Source organism: Uloborus diversus, chromosome 1, assembly GCF_026930045.1.
Source record: "Uloborus diversus isolate 005 chromosome 1, Udiv.v.3.1, whole genome shotgun sequence".
Taxonomy (NCBI): Eukaryota; Metazoa; Arthropoda; class Arachnida; order Araneae; family Uloboridae; genus Uloborus; species Uloborus diversus.
Window position 1 is genome coordinate 89,712,441 of NC_072731.1, and position 27,388 is coordinate 89,739,828.

The window sequence follows — 27,388 nt, forward strand, 5'->3', positions numbered from 1 at the left end:
ACAAATGTAAGCATTTAAAACTAAGCTTGGTTTACGGAAAAAATTAATAAAATTGAATGAAAACAGCTAAAAAAATTTCGGGCCCCTTCCAATTCCATCCTCCCCCCTCCCCCCAATCCAGATCCTTCCCAAAAACTTTTCTTGGCCCCGATACGGTCTGGACTTTTTCCTTCTTTTCCTTTTCTTTCAGGAGTTTTCCCTTCTTTCCGTGGCAGGTGGCCTAGGGAGGGCAATCTGGTACTTTTTGCATCGAATCAAGGTTTGGTTTTCGCATAGGGAAGTTGGGTTGAGAGCCCCCTTCCCCTACTCAGCAGGGCCTGTTTACTGAATAGGCCATCTAGGTCCTGACGTAAAGCTCCTGCTATTTGCGGGCCCCAAATGGCTAAGATTGTTTTAGCAAGTTTATAGCAAAAATTGTAATTTTGGACTACATGAGGGCCTCGAAAAAGTTTTTGGCCTAGAGCCCCCAATTACTTAATCGGGGGATCGGTCAAGGTTCTGGGGTTCTAAGGGGTTCCCCAGAACCACTATAAGCTTTTAAAACTAAATTTGATTTTCGGCGAAATTTAATCGAATTGAATGAAAACAAAGCTCAAAAATTTTCAGGTCCCTTCCGATTTCCCTTCCCCTTGCGTTGCGGGGTCACGGCGGTATGTAGTTGCAGCATACATTAGACCCTTTTAGAAGCGACACATTTGTCAGAAATAACAACATTTTCCAAAATACTCAAAGTTTTTAAACACTTGAAAATATTTTTTTTTTTCATTTTTTTTAAAGAACGAATAATGCAGTTTTTTGGGAGTCCTCCCCCCCCCCTCCAACAACAGAATGGGGTCCCTAAGCTGTAACTTAAGCAGGGGTTCCCACCCCCCTTAGAGCAAAGGCGCACCCCCCTAAATATCGCGAAAACCACCCAAAAGCCAGAGCCCCCCCCCCCCCCATTGATGGCGCCCAATCAACGGCACCCAATCTTCCCATTTTGCACATTTTTCGCGGACCGGTACCGATCCTCTGGAGCAGAGGTTGAGAATCCCTGTTTTGGAAAAAATTTCAAAGCAAAAACCAAAATGCTCTCCCTCTTTTTAGAGGGTACAAGGAGATGGTTCTATTTTGGTTTTGATGCCCATAGCTCAAGAGCGGGAGGGGGGGGGGACTGCAATGGACCGTTCTCTCTAGTTCATTAAAGGTGCTATATATCTCAAGAAGTTAAGCTACGTTTCAGATGAAATTTGGAATAAATGCGAACCAACGCACGGAAAGAAACACTGATTAAATTTTGGCGCCAATCGTTTCAATTGGGTGTTGATATTGGCTATTTTTGTGCGAATAAAAATAGCTGAATCAATACATTACTAAGAAAAATAAAATATGTTGCACAATCGCACCGTTTTTTCGTAAGGGCAAGCTGCGAGTCCGTGATCTCCAATTCTTCCAAGGGAGAGGGCAAAGGGAATAAATTCAATGCAGGTTGTATAAAAAAATAGCAAAAATTACGCCTACTTATACAAAAATACATTAATTTTTCAAGGACAATCACCCCCTCCTGAACTCCCTGTACACGTATCACCTTCTGCTAAATTAGTTAAAGGGAGGGTCTCAGAACAAATGCCTCTGAACTTTCATACTCCAAGTTGCTGAATGTATAATGTAAAGTAATGTAGTATGTAGTCAAGCCGCTACGCGCAAGAAGCACGTAGATAAGCAAATTTCGTGCTACCGGTGTTTGTCTAATATCTGCCTGGTTAATATCACTTTTGTATTATTAAAATGAGTATCACAAGTGTTTTAATAACTGGCGCCAACAGAGGGCTCGGTTTAGAATTTGTCCGGCAATTTCTAGCATTGCCCAAGCCTCCAGTTCATATATTCGCATCATGTCGAAACACTGACAAAGCAACCGTATGTATGCTTGATATTTTTGTGTGATGTGTTGTATTTTTATAGTCATACTGTTGTATTTTGTTGGTACAATTGGGTTGCATACTCGCAAAGAAGATGCCGCAAGGAAAATGTTGCTGCTGTAATTTTGTTTTATGCACACGTTTCAAGGAAGAACGGCCTAAAAAGTGACAGAGGAGGGGTGTGTCATATGTGGAGGTTTTCCTAATTTATACAAAAAACTAGCCTATTACATTTTATTTTCTCATTTTTTTATTAACCATAGTTTTACACCTAATCATGCATGCTCAAATATTAAGAGATGTGACAAAATTTTAAAAAAATATACAAATAAAAATATGCACGTCTACATGTGCCATTACACCTATATGGGTTACATTTGGACATGCTTGAGGCACATTTGGACAACATAAATAAAACAATATTAATTACCAGTAATGCACTGCATATCCCGCCTATCCGACTGATTTTTAACTATCCGGCAATATCTGATCAGACCACTCCCCTCCAGACAGGATATCCGGTACTGTTGGAGTGATTATCCGTTGTTGATGTGGGGGATGATGTATATGAGGGGGGTTTAATTGAAAATTTTCTATTTTTGTTGAACCTTTTGGATGATGTAATAACTTTTCATGTTTTCCTTCATTAATTTCTGCTTCTAAAACAAATTTAGTTTATACCTTCAACTTTGTACTGAACATGGAAGCTTTCCACACATTTTGACTTTTTTCAAATTCCAAATTGAATGTTTTTTTTTTCAGCTTTAAAAAAAAAGAAAAAAGTTTTTAAAAAAAAGTTAAAATATTGTATAAAAAAAGCTACAAATCCTAGTAGACATGCGGCAAAACTTTTTAAAAAGAACTTGTAAAGATTATAACACATCTGTGTTTTTTTTTTTTTTTTTTTTTTGAACAATGACAAGTTGCTTATTGCCCTCACTTAACCAAAGTTGTTATTGCCATGATGACAGTTGTTTTCAATATTCATTTAGAGAGCGACATTTCTGTCATCATAGATTGAAATCGTCTGTAGTTTGATTTTATTCATACTGTTTTCAGGGCTTAACTCAAGCTAACTTTGCATTATAAAAGTTTTTTTTTTATATAAAATTACATTTTTCAGGAAAAAGCACCAATAGATGAATTCAAACAACAAAACTAGTAAGGTCCTTCCTATCGCAATTCGTGTTTACGAAAAACGTAATTTGAATTCAAGACGTCAAAATTCAAGTGATTTTATTGTGTTTATTTTTTTAAATTTATTATTATATTTTCTTTCTGTAAGTATCTATGATGGTCATAATCATTTGGTAGCTATTAAAATTGATCATCACATCATTATTAAAATTCATTTTTCAAATTATTTTTTGCATTGTGTTCTTTTATTTTTCGTTTTTGTACTTCTGGCAATAATAAATGCAAAATTTTAACTTGTCAACGATTATTGCCTTAATAATAAATAACGTAAAATTAATAAACTATCTAATCTTGACTATAGTGTTCGACTATACTTGGGGGCAAACGTAACCTGTAGTGCTGTGATTAAGGATCTGCATAGCGATCACCACAAAGTTAGGTTTGCTCCTTAATACAGAAAACATTGATTCTCAATCGGTATTCTGGCAGACTGGAACTGGCCCACAGAAAAATTTGGTTAGTGCCCAGAGATTTTTGCTCAACCACTTACTTAAAAAAAAATATCCATAATAATAATAATATTGATATTTTTTGCATGAATTTTGCAAAACTTTTCAAGGTTGTCTTTGATTTTTCTCAAATGCTTACTTTCTTATGCATAGTTAAGTTATTGAAGCATAGTTATAGAACTGATTTTGTTCATTTTTACTTTCTTCTATATCTAATATATAGAAGAAAGTATTGGATTCGTGCAAAATTTCGAATTTTGACGGATTCGAACGTTTTGAGGTGTGCTGATTCCATTTCGACTATTTTTGGAAAATGTCTGTCTGTGTGTGTGTATGTATGTGTGTCACGTCTGTGTGTGACCAGTTTTTTGTGGCCGCTCTACAGCAAAAACTACCGCATGAAATTGAACGAAATTTGGTACACATATGTGCCCTTATGTGAACTTGTGCCCATTGGTTTTTGGCGCGAATTCCTCCAAGGGGGGTGGAGCAATGGGACATTTTTTGAGTTACGCCTGCTTGCTATTCCCCAGGAAGTAACTGGCGGAATCAAACAAAATTTGGTCCATATGTTGCCCCTAGCAGGAGCAGGTGCTGATTCAATTTTGGTGTCAATAGCTCAAACGGGGGTTGAGTTATAGAACGTTTTTTGTCGTCAATTGTGACTGCTGTATCTCACGAAATAACGAACGGAATGAAAGAAAAATTTATCGGGAAGTAGCCCTTATTGGGTATAAGAGCTGATTTTATTTTGGTGTCAACAGCTAAAAAGGGGGTAGCGCAATCGCCCGTTCTTTTTTTCCATTGTGAGTGCCCTATCTCAAGAAGTAATGCTACGTTCTGGTTGAAATTTGGAATATATGTGAATCCATAAGTAAACAGGCTTTGGTTCAATTTTGACTCCAATCGCTCCAAGAGGGGTTGATTTTTTTTTTTTGTGAATAAAAATAGTTTTATTAATGCAACAATAAGAAAGATAAATCGTAATAGATTGTCATCTGCGTATTTCTCGTGATTTTAATTGTATGGAAATTTTGTTTTTGTTAGGAATATTGCTTCCTCGTCAAGCATGGGGAGGGATCAGAAAAAGGAAAAATATAGAAGAAAGTTTCGTGATGGCCACAACATACTAGTTTTTTTTTTGTTCAGTGGCTATTGCTGAGTTTTAGTGTCATCAATAAATTCTTTTGAAATCAGACGCTAATTATAGTCCGAAGGCATAACAAAAAGATTGTGCATTTTGAGGTAAAAGCAATTTTTTTTTAAAATTATGGTCATTAAGGATCATTTTTAGCCACGGAGGCATTCGCTACATCATTTGGATTGTTTTTATAGCATCTCAAAGTTTTATTTTGCACGGGGATAGGACTTACCTTAGGTAATTTGTTATAAATAGATGTATTTCGGCCAATAGTGTGTGTAAATCCGCCTTTTCATGTCTTCTTATAATTAATATTGTTGAAAACAGTGAGTATCAAGCGTGCTTTCGGAAGCAAAACCCCAGGGGTTCGGCTGACCACCTAATCGGAACATCTGCCTAGAGCCTGTGATGCGTAAAGTAAGCCTTGGCACCCATAGGCTTTTGTGCCACTAGGTTTGGTTAAAAGCAGGGATAGAAAGACGTTAAAAATTTTGGTTCCTGAAAATGTGTCTCAAAATGTGCACTAATGATCTTCAACTTAACTGTTTAGAAAATAACCAAATTTCAGTCAAAAACATTTTAAATTGTGATCCATTAGGTGTTTATATTACAAAAGCAGAGGGAACAAATCTGATATACCCCCCTCTTGGCGACTTTTTCCTGTTGGCGCCAAAAAAGCGTCGCCAAGAAAACTATGTATGACGTCATATGTCATACATCGTTCTTAGCGATGCTTTTTTAGCGCCAACAGGAAAAATTCAAATTATGTCATTAATTATTTAATGAAATTAATGCATTAATTTTTTTCCGTTGTTTCTCCGGGATACGAGCCCTCGGTCTCATAGTACTTTCGTAATGAGACCTCGGCTCGCCGGCCCTGCCTCGGTCTCATTACGAAAGTACTATGAGACCTCGGGCTCGCCAGGACCGAGCGGCAGCGAGGTCCTGGCGAGCCCGAGGTCTCATAAAAACGTTATCCCTCCGACTTTTAATATACATCACAGTCGGATATAAGTCACAGATCTCCTCCGTTCAGTATACAATAAAGTCACAGATTTTATGTGAAATTAACACCATTTTTGTGCTACAAAAATGCCAACCAGACCAAAATACAAACTACCAGAAACACACTAAAAACACAATAATTCAAAATATGTTCACTTACCTTTTTTACTTTTCTTTTACTTCCTCACGTGAGGCAGTGCACATATGTTCCGCTCTTAGGGAAATTATCCCATTTTTTATTATCATTACTTTACAAAAATATTTAAATTATGTTTGTTTTGACAAAAAAAATTCCAAAAAAAAACAACCTTATTTTACTTGTATTTTGTACTCCACCCAATTAATTTCGCGAATTATTTCCAAAAACTTTACAAACATATCCTCATTTTTGTATTCACAATTTTTTTTGTATAAATAATAAGCTAAATAAAATTTAAAATCCCCTAATCTATTATATGTTGGTAGAGTACTTTTAACGTGTCTCCATGTGGATTCAATTGTGTTAGTGTGACATTTAGTTTCTGGATCTACAAAATTTAGTTTATGGTCGACTGTTAAATGCTCATACCCCTCCTCCCCCAATGTATCATATGCCCTCCAACAATCGGAGTGCACCGTCGTGCCTGGTAGTATCCACTGCTTAATTGCCAAAAATAGAGTTTCCCTACCCCTATCCCCAACAGCAACCAAAAAAGTTTTCCCCGAACCCCGTTCAACCCCCCCAAAAACCCATTGTCCCTCAACTGCATGTCCCCGATTATATTTTCTTTTCCCAAATTTAGATTCATCAACTTCAATAACTTTCCCAACCCCCCCTATTTGTTCGGATTTTAATTCAATGTAATTTAATATTTCTTCATTAATATAATTTCGCCAATCGGCTAAAGTTTGTGATGAAAAAAAATATTGACTTTCAATATCAGCAGTTTTGGTCCCAATTAAAATCTCATATGTTATCAAAAAAATCTCCTCTATTTTCAACTTGCTAGAACTAAACCATGACCCACTCCTGATCGTTGCTTCTTTTCCACAAACAACACCCCCAATAACCTTTCTACAAAAAAAAATTAACCCATCTGAACATTTTTTAGTTTTTTTAATTTTCATAACAGAATTACATCTAGAACATAACATTTCATTCTTAAGTAAACCAATTTCCCTTAAAAATTCTAAAAAAACCTCTTTATTTTCAATTAGTTTAAATATAAAAAATCTATTTAGGACTCCGGTACGTCCAAACGTTGGACGACCTGACGAAAAAGAAAAAGAAGATTCATTCAAAAATTTCAATTGATACATTTGGACAACATCACAAGAACTCATAATTAAAATAGAAAATTCAACTAAATTAACATTAAAAAACAACAAGAAAAAGAATACTCTAAAATAAAGTTTGAATTGAAACTTTATTTTAGAGTATTCAACTTAAAATCTCCCTAAGAGCGGAACATATGAGCACCTACCTCCTACCACACAGACACGTGCAAAAAGACAGACTTCGAGAAACTACTTTCCAGCGTTCAAGTTGCAAAACCAGGGTTGCCAAGTTATCGCCTTATTGGCGATTTTCGTATCGAGCGAAAAATTAAAATCTCGCCAAGAGGGGGGCATATCAGAGGAGAGCCAAGCAGAGTTTAAACATTTACTGGGAGCGGGTCTCATCATTTTCACAAGAACATTTACACAAAGTGTAAGGGATGTAGGGTTGAAGGAAGCATTTCAGACCTCAGAAATATCTAGCAGAGTAGCAGTTCTGTTATCATAGTCTAAGTCTGAAAGTCCCCTTACTTGTCTTGTAACTCTTCTTTGAAACCTTTCCAATACAGAAATAACTTTCCTGAGATAAGGAGACCAAAACTGAACAGCATACTCCAATTGAGGTCTCACTAAACTCCTATATAAAAGCAGTAGAACCTTCTTAGTTTTGTTTGAAATAGATCTGTTGATAAACCCAAACATTCTATTTGCTTTGTCGCTTGCAATGCTGCACTTGACATTTCCTTACATTAACTGACATACCCCACTTTTCCGCCCACTTACTAATATGATCTAAATCCCTTTGAAGCTGTTTTACTTGTTCCTCATTCTCTGAAATCCCTTAACTTTCACATTATCAGCAAATCATTTTATGTTTCCAGAAATATTTTCATCAATGTCATTTATAAAAGTAATAAACAGAAGAGGCCCTAAAACTGATCCTTGAGGAACCTCGCTTAAAACCATCGAGAATGATTTCCCCTCACAACTACTCCGTTTCTTTCCAGTCAGCCAATTCCTAACCCAAAGTAAAGTTTTTCCTCCTATTCCTATACGAATATCAGTTAGTTTGCTGAAAAGAGCAACATTCAGTATCTTATCAAAAGCTTTTTGAGAATCAATATAGACAACATCCATACACTTTTTGTTATCTAAAGCAAGTTAACCTTGTCATAGAAATGCAATAAATTAGTAGCACAGGATTTACCTTTCATGAAACCCTACTGCAAATTAGTCAACAGACTATTTGTCTCTTAAGAAATTCATAATCATAATTTTGATCAAAGTTTCAAAAATCTTACAAACCACTGAAATCACACTTACAGGTCTATAATTCCCTGCATTACCTTTAGACCCTTTCTTGAAGAGTGGCTATATGTCAACCAGCTTCCAGTTCTCTGGCAATGCCCCCGAGTTATAAGAAGCATTGGAAATATTTAAAATAACATTCACTAATTCCTCTGCATATGGGGCATTCCAAGGTATTTTTGACATTTATGTAGAGTCCGCAACATGACCTTTGTTGCCATAACTTTTTAATTTACTGTTTGATTAGCATATTATTTTATTTTGATCTTTACCAACCAACCTACCAGCTCAAATTAAAATAATTTGCAAATCAAACGGTAAATTAAAAAGTTATGGCAAAAAAAGGTCACGTTACGGACTTTACATAATGTCAAAAATACCTTGGAATGCCCCATATTCAACTAAAATTTTTGGATAAATATTATCCAGTCCTAGAGCTTTAGTTGCTTTAATTTTTTTCAAATGAAATAGAACCTCCTCCCATAAACTTATTCATAAAATTCTTTTAAAGTTGATCTATATCATTTCATCCAGGCTGTAAAACTTTTGTTCTCAAATCTTTATAATTTTTCAAAAATTTATTCCATCTTTTAAAAGCCTTTTAAATTACAAATAATTTTAATGCAGTGAAATTCTGTTACAACCAACTTAAATGACCTCAGATTTTGTTAGTTTTATTCAAGAATTTTGTTGTAATGGAATTCAAGCAACATGACAGAAGTTAAATCAGGACTGAAACTTTAATTTGTTGAAACATATTTTGTTGTATTGGTATTCGTTGTAATGGTGTTTCTCTGTTTATGGTGGATGTAATGTTTCATTAAATAATAATAAAATACAAACTAGTTATTTAAAATGTTTGTAGGAACTTCAAGCGATTGCCAAGAAAAATTCCAATGTGAAAGTCATAAAATTGGGTAAATATGCTTTTACCATATGCTACTTGACAATATAGTAATTTGATTGAAGTGAAAAACCAACGTAAATAAAGCACAAATTTTGAAGAAAATACAGCATATGGGGCATTCCACGGTATTTTTGACATTTATGTAGAGTCCGTAACGTGACCTTTTTTGTCATAACTTTTTAATTTACTGTTTGATTAGCATATTATTATATTTTGATCTTTTCCTACCAACACACCAGCTCAAATTAAAATAATTTGCAAATCAAACGGTAAATTAAAAAGTTATGGCAAAAAAGGTCACGTTACGGACTCTACATAAATGTCAAAAATACCTTGGAATGCCCCATATAGCAATTTCAAAGCTACAATGGAGCCTCTTCATCAGTGCAAGAAGCTCACCAACACAACCAAAAGTCGCGAGAGAACTGACAACAACCAAGTAGACACCGGTGTTTATACCAAAGAGGGCAAACCAATAGGAATTCAGGACACAAGACAGCAACCAACCAATCAACGAACAGCATGTCAACCCCGGGCTCAGAGCAGTTCTCTTGCGACTTTCGGTTGTGTTGGTGAGCTTCTTGCACTGATGAAGAGGCTCTATTGTAGCCTTGAAATAGCTATATGCTGTATTTTCTTCAAAATTTGTGCTTTACTTATATTGATTTTTCACTTCAATCATATTGTAGCACAAACTTATGTGATAATTTTTCATTTAATAAAGTAATTTATTTTGCATGCTTAAAATTAATAACTTATTTTAATCATTGGTTATTTATTTAGCAAAGATAGCTTGCAGTTTTAATGAATTAAGTAAAATATATGTTCATCTGATACATTTAAATTTTAGGAAAGGCACAAGTTTCCATTCAATGCAAATAAAGTAGGATATTTAATCACTAAGAGGCATAGCTCAATATTACTCACGAACCTCTCAAACTGCATCGGATCATTTCACAATCAAAGAGTTCTTTGTCCCCTCATCAAGTGGGATTTAGAGGTGCACCAAATGTTTGCTTGGTATACTACATATTCGGCAGACAAACTGAATATTGGGTTTGGCAGAATACTTCTATATTCGGGAACCGAATAGTAAACATTTAAATATGAGATGATTGGTAAACAAAGAGATTTTTTTAAAGACAATGAAAATATTTAGTATTATACTAGAGTACAAAAATAATTTATACCTGGTACTTATCAAGTTTATTACATTCAAAGCAATTTAATGTAAAAGAAAATACTTAAATAACCTTTATTAATTTTGTTGCTTTTCAATTTTTTAAAATCTTATGACACATTTTATTACTATTACTCACTCATTGAAGTATGAAGCAGTAAAAGAGGGAAACCCTTGGAATAGTAAGTTTTCATAAAAATATCAAGTCAATTAACTGATATTTTTTAGAAATAAAATATGCAGCTAAAAAAAGTTTCTTAATTTCACAAATGCTTATATATGTGAATGTGATACATAAAGGAAACACTTTTGGACATGTCATTTTGAAGCATTTTACTTTCCAAAGTTTTACCTTATTAAATATTGTTCAAAAACCAGCTAATTAAATTAAGCATTGTGATCAAAGTTGAATAATGGAAAATTATCATGACAAATTTTTTAAACGAAAAAAAATGTTCCGAAGAGTATCCTTCCCCCAAAAGTCCAAACTAACTTGTACCAAATTTAATAGCTTAAGGGCCTTTTGTACGTAACAAAATGGTCATTTTGTACAATTGAAAAGTGGTTTTTCAATTTAGAAAAATTAAAAGTACAAGCTTTTTAATTATTTTTGTTTAGAATTTATGACATCTTAAAATCCCGGAAAAACGTTCCTCCCTGCACTGTTTCAAGAGTTTACATGCGTGCTACACGAAAACTAATGAGTTCAAACTCACAAAAATATTAGAATGTATTCACAATAAAAAAATACTCTTCTTCTTGAATGGCACATCAGCCCAGGGTGGGTTATGGCGGGGCCATCGTGAAGTCAGTCGGTTTCCCTCTTTCTACCGGGCCTGCTTCAAGCGAGCGAATTCCTGGGATGAGTCATCCAAGTGATCCCATGGTCCCCAACCCTACGGCCAGCGGCTATCGACAGAACGGCGTTTGCTTACAAAGGGCATTTAGTTCGAGTCGAGTTTGCTGTCCGTTACAGACATGCAGACTTGGATGAGAATTAGAAAATTCAAAATTCTAACAGGAGATAATGCCTTAAAAATTGAGTAAGTAATATTTTTCTTTTTATAGTATTATTTAATTTATTTATTCTATATTTCGTAAAAAACGTGTGAGGGTATCTGCCTGTTAATAAAAGAGCAATTTAAGTTTAGTCTGAATCACAAAAAAGTGACTACATTTACATGTACTAAAAATCGTTCAGAATTCTGATTATTATCATTTGTTAATCAAATTAATGTTGTGATTTAGTTAATTTTCGTTGACAGGAAAGAAAGTTAACAATAAAAATTGACAGTTCTAAAGGTTAATATGTTTGAAAATGTAAGATTTAGGTCATTTTTAAAGATGAGTCTAATTGAATTTATTTCAACTAATTTTATGCGGAAAGATTTTAAAAAAGGTACCTGTGTGACACGATGTGTAAATAGTATACATTAAAGCACAAGTATGTTTAAATAGACCTTTTCAGTTTCAATAGTTTTAAAGTACTGTGTTGAATGTACGAAATCGATAGGGGGTGATTTTGAAATATATTCCTAAAAATAAAGTCCTAATAGATATCAAATATTTTAAACTGATCAAAATGCGTTTTCTAATTTTTCTGAGTTTACTATGAAATATGAACATATACAATGGTTATATATTTATTAAATATATAATCATAATAAGCCAACAGGTTTACACAGCATAATTTTTCAAACAATGTACTGTGTATCGCAAATAATTTCATCCAAGTGTTTGCTATTAAAAACTTAAAAGTACTTTAAAGACAAAAATACGAATTTCATTCTTAACAACTTTCAAGTATCATAGTGACTGTCTCAAGTGTCATATTAAGGATTTGAATTGGTTAATTAGAAACCTCATGTGATTACATTTCTAATTTCTCATGAATTTTTTTTTTCCATAAAATAGTTAAAGAGGCAGTTATATCTCAGATTTCATATGAAACTTGGCTGGAATTCACATAAACAACCATTATTGCAATTAATAAATGTGTTGGGGAATTATGTTCAAACTCCTCTGAACTTACATTTTTACGATCATTGTTATTGTTTTTTAATATTCAAATTTTTGAAAACTTGAGAACACAAACCCTTAGTTTGTAGCTTATGTGTACATTAGTAACTTTTGTGCTTATTAGTTTTGTCACATCGTTAGTAACAGATTATCACTGAATTTGTTCAATTTTAAAGCTGTTTTATGCTATTTTTATGTTTGTAAATAAAGTGTGTACTCTCGAAATGTGTTATATGTATTATTTGAAAAAAAAAATTTCTCACTGAATTTTACTCTATTCTTGAACGTTCTGGTTGAAATTTTCAGATTATTTCGATCAAATAAGATTAACATAATCATAAGCAAAAAGACGAAATTTCGTAAAATCAGGATCTTACTTCTAAAATGTTAATAAATTTTAAAAGGTCTGAGAATTTTCGAAGTTGGTCATTTTAAACACCAAATTTAAACTGATCAACTACCAAAAGATTTATTTTCAGATTATTGTATCTCACAAATTTCAAAAATGTAATGAATAATCTGTTTTCTTTATTTAAGTTTTGACGGCAGTAATCTGAACTTACAGCATTTTTGTCGCACTCAATTAAAATTTAAAAGAATAATTACAATTCAAAACATAAAAAGTACATATGTTAAATACTTAAATGTATGATAATCAAAAATATCATTGCACTATTTATATTGCTTTCTGATCTTTTTTCAATGAAATATGTATGAGAACTATTGTTTGCTGTGTATATGTCAAAATCAACTGAAGATACTGAAGTTTTAAGACTTTCGTGCTCCATATCGAATTGTAAGTTTGAAGAGAAGGGGTGAAGCGCTTAAAAGTATGGGATCACGTGGATTGCGCAATTAAATCTTGAAGCAGGCCCGGTAGAAAGAGGGAAACCGACTGACTTCACGATGGCCCCGGTTATGGCCTTCTTCAGAATGGATTTCCAGGTTGTCCTCTTTAACTCTGAACATTTTGGGCTTCAGTGGGATGAAAATTTTCTGCAACCTTTCATAGCAGTTCGTTAATACACACAGTATTTCAAGCTATTTTTTTCATCCTTATCTGAAAGAACACCATCGAAAAAAGAAAAAACCTTTTTTTTTAAACAGGAAAAAAATATGTTCTTTCAAATGGTACTAACAAAAAGAAGAAGCAAGGTGACAAACTTGAGCTACAGCGAATTAAAAATTGGCCATTTTTCTTGTGAATGATTTTGATAGCCACTTTGGATGACAATATTTGTTAGAAAATCAATATTTATTCTCTGAAGCTGTAACATGTTAAAAAAATATATTTCGATCACAGAATTGAAGTACAAGCCTTCAAATTATTTTTGTCCAGAATTTATGATAGCCAAAAAATCCAGGAGGTTAAAAAAAAAAAAAAAAACTTGATTCTTGCATTCCTGTAAGGAAGATTTTGCATTATAGCAATGTGTATATATGCAGAGAGAGAAAGAAAGTTGTGAATGTTATAGCAGTGAAAATAACTCGCATTTTTTAAATTTTACAATGCATCATCATTTTATTTCTTAATTTAGACGTGAAAGATGTGGAATCGTTTTCATCTCTTCGTCAACAGTTAGAGCTGGATTTGGGAGATAAAGGTCTAAATTTGCTGCTCAACAATGCTGGCATATTGTTTCGTGATTCACTCGAAGAGGTAACCAAAGAGACAATGATGGAAAATTTTGAAGTCAATGTTGTTAGCCCTTTATTGTTGACTAAAGTAAGTGTGTTATTAACTTGGTAGTATCTATTGTGTTAAATCTTGTTATAGCACTTTGTGTTATGCTGTAACCGTTCATTTGTCAAAAATTCTTCAGATTTTTATAAAAGATATGATAGTGGCTATGTACAATAAAAACCAGGTGTTCAAAATTTATAAAGTTATTTATCAAAAATAAAATGGCTGACGGATCTTGTTTTGTATGGTAATGGTTTACCATACAAAACAAGATGGTAATGGTATGGTAATTGTTGTTACGTATTGGTAATTTTTGTTGACGTTATGGTAATGGTATGGTAATTGGTTATTTAGGTGCTCACTCACCTAAATAATAAGTAATCCGTTGTTAGATCTAACTGACAAACTAATTTGGTTCATACCACAGTTGGTTGATTTAAGTCATGATTTAAAACAAGACATTTTTTTTTTAAATCATTGATTTGAATCAAGTGATTTTTTAAACAAAATCATTGATTGAAATGGGTTGATTTTATATTTTTAATTTGCATATTTAGGATGTGTTTCTCTAAATTTAACTATACTGCATTTTAAAATTTTAACTTCAACTGGTAAAACTCTCCCTCGTCATCCCTCTTTCTATGTGTGTAACAGATTTTCAGACCCTTGCAATATTGTTTTTACTTCAAAATTGTTTCAGAGCAAGATAAAAATTAGCAGTTTTTCTTACATACCGTGACTAATATAGTTAAGAAAAATAATTGTTCAACATATTGTTTTACACTGAAAAAGGACAAAATGATGGAAACCTTATCTTTAAGCAAATCATAAAACAAAATCACAAATCCAATCTAAATAATAATGTATTTATAAATCTTAAAAAAATTATTGAATATTTCGAGAACTTATACTAATTGTAAGAGTAAGCTGAATGAATTCATTAGTTCCATGGTTGAGCGATTCAAGTCAGTTGATTTTTTAAAAATAATCATTGATTTAAACCATGGGGGGATTTTTAAAGAATGAATTTTTAAGTTGAAAAGAATAAATTTAATGGGCATAAAGTTCAGAGTATTTTTAATAGAAAAAAAACTATAAACAAGCAAATATTAATTATAAACCACCTTACCAAAAGAAAATAAAACTGTTTATATAGTTATAAAATAAAGTCAATTGAAACCAAATAAAAATAGTCATGATCTCAATAAAATTGAAAAGAAAAATTGCAAAGGATATATGAACTAAGACGTTTGTGTTTGGAGTTAGGAGGGATTCATCTGTTAGGAGTTAAGCTATTAAAGTATTCATACAAAAATGAGCTTGTCATACAATCCTCTTCAACATTCAATAAGTCAAAACAGTGTTAAAAAATAAAATATACATATGAATAGACAAGAATTCGAAAGGAAAAAAAGTCTGCTTTTCAGTCCTTGATGAATTGCATTAAGGATTTAAAAGTCAACATGTAGGTGTTTTTTTTCTCTTCTTTTTTAAATCATAAATTTATCTTATGGTTCTTTAAAACAGAATTAAATAAATTAATGAAAATCATTATTTGAAGAAAATAATTCCAAGCTCTATGTTATTTTTATTCTTTATTTCCACAGTTAATATGATTCTATATTATTTTTTTATTTATTTTATAATTTTTCAAATAGAAAAGGCAAATATTTTTAATTTGATTGTTAAAAGATGTCTGGGAAATAAATTCATCTGGATATGAAACTTTATATTAAAGCAAGTTTTTGTCAAACTCTGATATGCACCTGCAGTCCATGGTTGCCAGAAGTGGTTAAAATTATCCTATCTGACTAAGTTTGAACTTTTAAATATGCAACAGGCATGGAAACAAAAAAGCAGCCAAACTTGTTTTCATTTAGAAATCAACTTAATTCCTGAATAGAGAAATAGTTGTAAAATTTTCATGCAAAATGAAAATTATTCTGATTATCCCTTAGTCTACTTCATCTCTCTAACAATTCTGTGGTTGATGGAGTAAAAATCTAAATTTCTTTAGCATTCTTTATACGATATAGATACGTAAAAGAAGGAAAAATTCGTACATTGTAAGCAATTATTTTCTGCTAATTTATTAATTACTCTTATTTATATTTTTAGTTTTATCTCTTTTTCAATTTATGTATAAAAAAAGAATCTGATTTAGACATGCAACTTGGAAACTTTAATTTGTTAGTAGTAAACATACTTAATTAATCTTAAACTAAAAAAAATCAATTAAAAAAAGTTTTTTTTTTTTCTTTTCTTTTTTTTAATCGTGATTTTTTTATCAACCCTGATTAGTTCAGATTGCTTCCCAATTGAACAATTGAATCAATTTCAGAACTTTTGTTGACTGTAAACTGATAAACATTAAAAACTGCCAAATTAAAAAAAAAAAAAAAAAAACTTTTAAAAAGTATGGAAATTATAACTTTAGGAAATAGTGGTAGTATACCACTGTTCCCTAGAATTATAGTTGAAAGAATAGTGGTTGTAGCTAGGGATGAGGGGGGGGGGGGGTGGAAATGTTAAATTTAATTTGAATCATGCTTTGTATTAAATCAGTCTATTTATACCTATTATTAAAAAATAACTAAAAAACTGCTTTTTCATTTGTTATATGAAACATATTATGTTTATAAATGTAAAGTAATAAATGTCTATAAACTTTTGTAGATTTAAAAAAAAAAAAAAAGAAAATCTAATTTAAATTTAAAAAGAAATTGATTTTTTATTTTTTAAACAAAAAAATTACAAACCCTGGTTCATATAAATTAAGCTTTAATGTGTTATAAGGATAGATTTTTTATTCAATAACTTGCAATAACATGCACGGACCACAGCGCTGTGTCAAACTGTACCAATTGAAATACACTATAACACCAAAAGGGTGATTCTCGAAAAAATGTCCCGTGCGTAACGCTAAGTTTTTTATTTTTTCCAGCTAACCAAAGCATTCAAAAAATAATTCTGTTGGGGAATAATACATGCTTTAATATATTATCAAAGCATAACAGTTAATTCCATATTGAATTAATAGTTAGTTGAATAAAATAAAAAACTTAGCATTACGCACAGGACTTTTTTCGAGAATCGCCTAAAAGTATTGGTACACTTTCACATTTTTACACATTTCTCGAGAAAAAAAAATCAATTGCTCTGTAATTTTTTTCACATGAAAGGTATACCCCAGCTGTCATTTTCCAATAAAAATGAAGTCTACCATTCATTTAGGGGATATGAAACAAATTGAAGAAACAAAAAAAGGTTTTTGATCATTTTTCATCGTAAATGGCTGGGAATAAGCTTTAAATTTCAAAAAAAAGTTGAAAAACTAACTAAAATTAATTTTTATATTTTCGTGAAAGTATCTCTTATACCCATGGAGATATAAGCATTTCTTTCAAAAATACAAATTTTTTTTAAGGTTTTTGGTTCATATCACACAGAGGTTTCTGTCAAACATTATTAAACTTTCAGAATACTTGACAGCATATCAGAGAAATATAATAATATAATTTGAAGTTAAAATATTGAAAATTCAATGAAATATGAGCGTTTAAAGCAATTAATTTTTCATTGTGCATGTGCAGAAAATAGCTTTTATAATCCAAAGCTCAGATAGATCCTGCAACTCATAAAAAATTCCACCTCAATATCTTTACAATTAAAAAAGTTATCAACGATCTAATGAGCCGAATTTCTATAACTCTTGGATAGGCGACGAACAGTGGCGTGCCGCCCATGTACTAGAGGGACTAGGCTGGTCCCTTAAATATTTGCCCCTTCAAAAAAATTACCTTGCAGAGTAATTTATTAAGAAAAAACGTGAGCAGAAAAACAAGTTTATTAGAAAGCGCTACTTCTTTTACTGCCCCTCCCTCCCTTTCTCCCCTGTGTGCGACGTCTTAAATGGACTTGTCCGAGGGACTAGCTCTTAAGAACCTGTTCCCCAGATCTCATATAGCCATAGCTTTGTTAGATCCTTGGCGTTCGCTCGAAAGCTTATTTGATTATTTCATGCATTTTTTAAACCGACGGATAAATTTTTGTTTCCGTACCTAGTGTACAGGTTTCTATGTGAGCTTCAGGAAACAACAAATTCACTAGTCAAAGCTATTTTATTGCGTCCATTGTGTTTTTCTTTTGTAATGGAAGGGGACTCGGTTGAAAAAACAAGTCCCCAACTGGACGTAGTTGAGCAGCATGCGCAATAGCACAGACTGCCCCGGAGCTCAGAAGAGAATTGCTGCCTGCTGGACGTTCTCGCAAACCGTTCGTTCGGAGCTTTGACTTGACCAAGAGAAAGCTCAAACACTTTCACAGAGCAGGCCTACTCCTGACCTAGCAATGTCTGCGAAGCTAAAAAATTACAATCGGCATTTTAAGAAAAATTACTTTGAGACTGTTAAATGGCTGACTGCTTGTAAGTCAAGAAAAAAATTATTTTGCTGGCCCTGCGTCCTTTTTGAAAAGGAAAAAGGCGTCTGGAATGCCAATGAATGGATTTTCAGAGATGAGCAATTTCCGCAAGGCAACGATTCGTCATGAGAAAACCCAAGGACACTACCAAGCCATTACTCAGTTGAAAACTTATGGTAAAACTCGAATAGATTTTCATCTTAGTGAGCAATGTTGCTCATCAACTTTGAAGCATTACACTGAAGTTGATAATAATAGGGAAGATAATCTATATATATATAAATGGAGTTTGGTAAATTTGTTCCCTAAGATCTCAGAAACTACCCGGCAGATTCGGCTGAAACTTTCACCGTTTGTTCATTTTGGTACTGGGAAGGTTTATAGATCAGTTCGAAAAAAGTCCGATTGATAGTTCCTTTTTTATTCCAAATTTAGTCCTAATTTCGCATAAATGCCCCAATATGGGGGTGGAAAAAAACGTGCACATATTAACATTATGTGTTCATCGAAAGCGCTAATTTTTCTGCTGAAGATAGCATCTGTTCGAAGTTTCTAAGTTGTATAAAAAACAATTTATGAGCTTTTTTGTTCCCTGTTCGAAGGCTTTCATCAATCCAATTCATTATTTAGTGTATCATCTCAACTCCCAGTCGATAGCTAGAATTGTTGTATTGTTGAATATTTTTGCTTTTCGTCTGACTTTTTGAGGCTTTTCTCAAGTCAAATCGCAAAGTAACGTTTTCCCACAAGATTGGCTAAAAATAAATGGATTTGACTGATCATTTTCCATTTAAACGGAACTTAAATGTAAACGGTTTTCTTATTATTATTTATGCGGATTGGACACTTACTCACTATCCAATCAACCAGCAGAAATATCGCCAAAATTTTTGCAGAAAGATTTCAGTAGCTGATGCATTTGGTAGTTTTTTCAACTGTGGCAGTTTTTGAAGCCAAAGGCTACGTAATAATGTTTCTCAACTTACACCATGTAAACAAAATATCGCCAATCAAAGAATCTTAAAAAAAAACTTTTTTACTGTGTAAAATAATCCAGCAACTAAATTAGGCAAATCCATAAAGAGAAAAAAAACTTTCATAAATTTTTAGTTTTGCACAATTTCAAACAATCGCCAAATTTTACTACTTATTTTGGAAACATTTCGAATGAAATCAATTAGCACCATTTTATTTTGACCAAAAGTATCTCAGCATTTGGCGACAATATTTCTATAATAAAAATTAGTAAGAAGGGGGAGTATTATCGAAATTGTCCCAAAATGATTCTCGCAAATTTGGTAACATTTTAAACCGCACCAAGTGCCTACAATAATTGAAATTTCCCAAAATAACTAAAGCAAGTGTAAGGGGAACACGGGCGGCTACATTTTTTAAAACAGTTCATACATCAATGACCATACAGAGAAGGTTTTAGATGTTAAAAAAAAGTACTAACTGATAAATCTTTTTAAACATATCAATTTTAATTTCATATTTCGGAAATTCTTCAAATTTGTGCATGCTTAAATGTCGTGCTTTCGTTTCTAAATGAATACTATTTTGTTCTTTATACTTATTGCTATTTTAGTTTTATATGCAAGGAAGAAGCTCGATTTGTAATCACGTCAAAAAGGTTTGTTTTGAATTCTTTCGCTTAAAACAGAAAGCAAAGGCAAGTAACGATTGTTTCTCATAACTATTACTGACCCAGGCAACGCCGGGTATTTTTGCTAGTATATCTATAAATATTTTTACTTTTGTGTATCGTAATTTACCGTAACCAACTAGTCCCCTAAAAAATATTGATCTGCACGCCACTGGCGACGAATGGTAAGGGGTCGTTCGCAAACAGGCAACAATTTTATCTCATCTTTGCAGAGTGATTCATTATAAAAACAGATTATTTGTGAACGAGGCCTCACGAATCATCGTCTAGCCAAGAATCATTAAAACTCGGCTCATTAGATCGCTGATAACTTTTTACATCTTAAAGATATCAAGGTGGAATTTTTTATGGGTTGTAGAATCTATCTGGGCTTCCGATTATGAAGGTTATAAATTGCTATCTTTCGCGCAAGCAAAGTGAAAAATTAATTACATTAAACATTTATTTCAACTTCAAATTTTATTATTATGTTCCTCTGATATGCTGTCAAATATTCTGAGAGTCTAGTGAATTTTGACGGAAAACTCTGTCTGATAAGAGTGGGAAAACCTTTTTAAAAAAAGAATTTGTATTTAAAAAAAAAATGCTTTTATATCCTTGGGTATAAGAGATATTTTCACCAAAATATAAAAATAAATTTTAGATAGTTTTAACTTCTTTCTGAAATATATAGCTTATTGCCAGCTATTTACAATGAAAAATGATCAAAAACCTTTTTTTGTTACTGGTCCCTCAAATGAATAGTAGGCTTAATTTTTATTGGAAAATGACAGCTGGAGCGTACCATGTGAAAAAAATTAGAGAACAATTGGTCTTTTATTTTTATAGTGCATCTGATATGATATTAAGTGATACAAAAGTTGTTTTCATGTTTTGTTGCGCCAAAACCTTATATTTTTTCCTGTATTCGTTCCGCAAAAGATCTACTTTTGTTACCCAATGATCTGCAAGGTTTCCGAACTCTTATAGTCACTGAATGTTGCTTTTATGTTGATCTCTGAGCAAAGAACTTGTGCTTATTATTATTATTATTATTATTTTTAAGCTTTTCAAATGTCAAATCCAAATCCCAAGCTAATCTTGAAATAAGGAAAATATACTGCTTCAACAGGGTTGTAGGTTTTTGGAATAGTTTACCAGAAGCAGCTGTTACTTGCAGTGGAGTGAATAGTTTCAAGAGGGCTCTTGATCTTCCTTGAAAATTGACTATGACCAGTCTAGCTGGGCCCAGAGCCTGTTGCTGGTCTTCACTTTTATATTTGTATTTGATATGAGTAATAAAAGCGGCAAGCAAAGCAAAAAGGGCAAATAAAGGAGCTTACTATTAAAGAAATGGAAACTGTTGATGACAAAAGCTGCTGAAAAGTAAACAACAAAATGCATAAATAGAGATTGTAGAAAGCTATTAACATGCTATGTAAAATATTGTTGTGGTGATTTGAAACTACAGTTGACTTGACTTCACTTAATTTGATTTTCCTCTTGTGTCTTAGTATTTAGATGGTCCCAAATTGCTGTATAAGTGTTGAGTGTTAGATTTTTTTTCCATTTAGTCTAAATCTCCCCACTTCTCTCACAGTTTCTCGCAACTATCTTTTAAAATTTGTTGTCCTGAGTTAGCTTATCAGGGTTGCCACGCACTTGGAAAATGTAAAACCTGGAATCGTCAGGGAAAATGAAAATCACCTAAAATGGTCAGGGAAAGTCACAAATTATTGAAATATCTGGAAATGTCATGGAATTCCTTCCCAATTTTTCCATCTGACGGGTGAAACTGCTGCAGAAAATGCGGTAAATGTGGCACTCCAGATAAGCGAATTTTCCTGATAGTTGAGAGGAAGAAAATTCAAGCTCATTTTTAAGTACTGAATGTAATAAAGCTAAAAATAGAAAACAAATACAAAAATCATATTATTTTGCATCTTTTGAAAGGAAAAAAAAAAGTCAATCTATGCTTAGCTGGATATTTCTAATATTTTCTGCAAATATTGTTTGGTCTGACTAGTATTTTAATAGCTTTTATTCTACGAATTTTCTTTCCTTCTTTCATGATATGAATAATCATAAAAATTTAAAAGTCTCAAAATTTTAGCTTTTATAGGTTAAAACTTGTTCTTTTGGAAATATACCAATATTGAAAGTGACTGCCTAAAATTGCTTAGTGTGTTTGAGGTTTCAGTCCTTATGCATTTTTCAAACTTTTTCCGTTATTTTAACGGTTGGAAGTAGAGACGTACCGAGTACTCGGTAACTACTCGGTACTCGGCCAATTTGCCGAGTACTCGGTACTCGGCCAAATTTTGATCCGATACTCGGCCAATACCGAGTAGTTGCAAAAAATTGAATATTGTCCAAGACAGATATTAAAATTTATAAAAAAGTGCATGCATATATAATATTCTGCAATCATTTATAGAAGTCAAATTTAAATTTTGAGAATAATGAAGTTTGTAATGCTTCAATGGAATAAATCTCTATTTTAATGTCCCCAAAGTAAATAAAACTTATTTATTAAAAATTGTGCAAAAAAAGTAAGTATAGAAAATATTGAATTTTTATATTAAAAATGGATTTTTGCTACAAACAAAAATTAGTTATAAGAATTATAAAAATACCTTTGCTTAAAAAATAAAAGGAAATAAAACAACGTTAAAGGAGTTCCTTTTTCAATGCACAAAGTGTGAGCTCGTGGCTTTAAAGGCATCCGACAAAAGTCGGATTCTTTTGTCAAATGTCTTCACATTCTTTAGCTCACATTTTATGCACTGAAAAAGACGTTCCTTATATCGCAGAAACATGTGTCTGCAGTGTTCCTGCACATTTGTTTTATTTGCTTTTAAAAATTATTCATGTTTGGCAGACTATAACTATAATTGGTATAATTTGTTTTAATTCCAACTTGATTCATACCTTTTATTTATGTATTTTTAATTTTAAATATAATTTTTTTGTAAAATTTTTGACATAAACAAAATGTTTTAAATAATGCGTAATTAAATTTCAGCAGGAATTTAGTTTTAAAAACTATTATATATACAAGGAGGTCTATACAACTATTCCAATAAGTTCAAAATTCATCACGTGTGTCGGTGGTCCTTCTTAAAATGTAATTAGTACTTGGTAACTCAGCCGAGTAGTGAAAGGCTGAGTACTCGGTAACTCGGTACTCGGCCGAGTAATGAAAGGCCGAGTACTCGGTACTCGGCTACTCGGCCAAAGTGCTACTCGGTACGTCTCTGGTTGGAAGTTATTTTAATAAATTCTGAATTAAAATAGCTTTATTTATCTATTTTTTTTTGCACACTTTAACTGTTACAGAGTTAATTAGCAATTACATATTTTTGTTTACTAAATTGTAAAAAAATGAGCATTTAATTTTTTAGTTCTTCATTAGCTTTGAAAGCTAAGGATGTGTAAAAAATATTTTTAAATTAAAAATAAAAGTCTATTTTAGAAGAATAGTGTAATAATTTTCTATATTTTTATGTATTAAGAATATAAATTTAAACTAATCATTATTGCAGAAAATATTTAATTTTTTTTTTTTTTTTAAAGATAGAATGAACTATGATTTTTATGGATACTTGCATGCCAAAGAAAGATTTGTTAGGATTTTATCCCTTTATCACATTGCTGATAATTTTTTTACATGTTTGTGTTACTGTTGAGAATAGATGTTGATGCTTTGGAAACTTCGCGGTTTTTGTAAAAACATTGATGTTTTAATTTTGAAAATCTTTTTTTTTTAAATCATCAATGTTTTTCATAGATCTTGCATCACTAGTTGAGAGTATAGCACCAACAAGGGCCAATTGGTCAAAATTTATAAAGAAAAGTCTTGTAGCATTAAGGGCTGACGGAATTCTGTTATTCCAGGCCGAAAGGGAAACTTAAATGAGATTTCTTACAATATGCTCAGTTGCTTTAGAATGGCCCCTAACACATATCATCATGCCATAGTAAATGGTTGCAAATTAAGAAAAAGAGTAAAAGAGGAGCTAAAAAGTTTTGAGTAAAATAGAATGTTGAAAGGGAAACAAACTTTTGTGCAATTCAATTGCAGAGATTTAAAAATAAAAGTATTACTAATTGGAAATATCTAGTCTTTCAAAGTTTTTTAAAGCATTTGGAATTTAATTTTAAGTTTGTCTTCATTTAACCCAAATTTCGACAGCAATTATTGGTAATGTTTCAAAGCATTATTTAGTTTATAGAGTAGGTTTATTTACAGTAAACATTATATTGTATTGCTATTAAATAACAAAGTTGGCAATGATTAACCTGGAATTTTTTCTAAAATCGACTGGAAAACCTGGAAATGTCAGGGAATTTCATTCTTGAACTTTTGTGGCAACCCTCCTTATTTGATTTTTAGTAATGAAGCCGACTAAACAACAGGGGAGGACAACAGTCAAAAGAAAGCTTTGTATTGCTAATCCCGCACAAAATCAAAAACAAAGAAATCTTATAAACAAAGAAAGAAACAAACAAACACCGTCACCTATATATATATATATATATATATTTAGATTTCAAATCAATAACAGTTTTATTGAATTTATGTCTGTCATTTATCACACTTTTCGCAATTGTGAGAAGTTTTGAACGCTTAGTCTGTTGTCACTTTGCTCATAGTGATTCTTTAATACTTGACCTTCAAACAGAGAAAATTCTCATCATCATGTTTACTGTTTGCTTTCCTTCTTCAACCCTTACTGACATTGAGGGCGGCAGTTTGACAGGTCACCGCCTCTTTCGACAAGAAAGACCCTCCTTCCTGTTATAGATTTTCTTAGTCATTACTGAAAGATAAGTTCTTTTCAGTGGCTCTTTTAGAGCTTGTACTAAAGGGGAGATAGAAATAGAGTTTGATTTTGGTTGAGATCAGCAATACAAAGCTTTCTTGTGACTGTTGTCTCTCTTGTTGTTTTGTTGGTAGAAATCGTCTACAATGTCATCCCCTGGGAGAAGGCTAAACAAGTTGAATTGTTCATTTGAAAAAGTCCAGCTGATTGCAGATTTTAGACACACAACATTCAGTTAATTGCTGTACATTTAACTTTTTAAAAAATTATTTCCTTCACCAATATTATTTATAGTACATTTGTTGCAGGAATTATTGCCATTATTGAAAACTGCTGCTTCTAAATCAAATGAAAAGAAATTGTCATGTTCACGAGCAGCTGTCGTCAACATTACATCGAAAATGGGATCTCTTGATGATAATACCAGTGGTGGTTGCTATCCCTACAGAACAAGCAAAGTAAGTTTCAGTGCTCAGGTTTTGACATTATTTGGGGAAAATTGCAAATTTAATTACAATCATTTAATTGCTATGAATACTGAGTTGATTATGTTTGAAAGTATGTGTAGAGAAAGGTGTATTTCAAAAATTGTATTTACAAAAATCCAGTTGAGGAAAATGCATCTGACAAAAGTAACAAAGTAGTTTAAGCTGTGAAGTAGAGATTAACCAAGCAAAAAAGAAGAAAATTAGAAGACTGAACATAATGGAATGCAAACCATGTCAAGAAATGTTTTCCAGCAGGTTCAAAAAAAAAAAGCAATAGTTATTCCAATCAAGCAGAAAATGTAAAGAAATTTGAACTGTTAGAAAAAAAAAGTCATTGGAGTACAGTTAACAATTGCTATATTAATGTCTTTCAAGAGACAGATGTAAAATAAGTAAACATACTTTTTTAGTCCAATTGTAAAGTAGTGATTACTACTTAAAATACAAATGTAGTAAATTACCCTCTACAAAATACCATGCTTTGCCATCAATCTTTGAGTTGAACCGCACCATTGCTGAGGTCACTCATCTGGTGTGCTAATTCTACATTAGCTAAAAGTTTGGCTCCCTTAAGAGGTTTTTTGCCTCCAGCTCATGTAATTCCAATTCTGGGCTGATGAGTGCTAAAAAGCATGAAACTGCAGTCCTCGGATGGAATAACTGAGCTGGTGGTACATTTTAAGTATTTCTGCCTTAGCCCTGGCTTAGGGCGGTAACTTACTACAAAATAGTGATTACTACTTTGAACAATTAAATAGGTTAAAATAGTGATTTTAAAGTTATCAGAAATAAAATATTAATGTATTAATGCAAAAAAATTTTAATTAAAAACATAGCAACCCTGAAGCAGACTTCTGGCAAGCTATTGTCTTATCCATTAGCCTTTTCCCTTTGTTTGTTTAACAATCCTCACTGACGCTCATTGTTAGATGAGAAACTATATTTTTCAAATGCTTTTCAAATTTTACTTTGTTAATCTTGTACTCTAGTCAAACAAATTTTATTTTTTTCAAAAATGTGACATTACTTTTTCGAAAGTAAGTTTTTAAATAAATTAAGTAAGAACAAAAATTGACGTAAAAATATAAATTAAAATTTTTCACTGACAATGGGCGAGAAAAACATTATTCATATTCCATTAAAATAATTCCACTTGTCTATAAAATTTTTTTTCTTTGCCATTACAAAAAAAACCCAATTGATACCGCAGGTGATAATTAAATAAAATAATTGTTTATTCCAGTTATTTCAAAAAACTTTTTAACAATAATATTTATTACTTCCTTTATATAGCTGTTGATTTAGTATTATCACATTTTAAGACAAATGTTGTCAATTTAGAAAGGCAAGAAATATTTCCTTGCTTAATCGAATAATATTTCTTGGAACCGACGATATTGGATTAAGCGAGGCCAACACTTTACTTTAAATACCTTCATTTTGAAAAATGCAGGGCTCATTTTCCTCCTACTTTTCCTACTTTTTCCTATTTAAGTAGGAAATGTCCTACTTTTCAGCAAAAGTTCCTACATTTTAGCAAAAAATTCCTATTTTTCAGCTTGAAAATTTCTTCAGAAGACTTTGAAATTGATGTGATTTCAAGAAATTTGCATTCAGAAATTAAAAATTTGTTAATTGTAAATTGTTTGTATTTAATATTGAATTTATTTCACAAAGTTATACATGCATGCAATTTCTTCTGAATTATCTTGCTTGTATTAAGAAACAACTTTAGTTTTTAAAAAGTACATTGTGTAAAATCTATCAATATAAATACCAACTTTTGATAATTATACTTGATTGTGTATGTTATTATTATTATTATTATTTCACTGGCATGTAATGTAGTTATTATATTTGAATTTCAATTTAAACTATACTTGAAAAAAAAAAGATTCTCTCCCCCCCCCTCCCCTTTTTCAGTTACATTTTCTTAAAATTCAAGAGTTTTGTAAAATA

General features: G+C 32.0%; 1 protein-coding gene across 1 annotated transcript in view; it reads left to right on the plus strand.

Moving 5' to 3' along the window:
* Positions 1 to 1,670: 1,670 nt before the first annotated feature.
* Positions 1,671 to 27,388, plus strand: part of LOC129231053 (C-factor-like) — a 29,170-nt gene continuing 3,452 nt past the window's right edge. The window contains exons 1-4 of the mRNA XM_054865303.1: positions 1,671 to 1,899; positions 9,124 to 9,175; positions 13,903 to 14,090; positions 25,250 to 25,399. Of these exons, the coding sequence (XP_054721278.1) occupies positions 1,768 to 1,899; positions 9,124 to 9,175; positions 13,903 to 14,090; positions 25,250 to 25,399 (522 nt within the window). The 5' untranslated portion in view covers positions 1,671 to 1,767. The remainder of the gene's footprint in view (positions 1,900 to 9,123; positions 9,176 to 13,902; positions 14,091 to 25,249; positions 25,400 to 27,388) is intronic.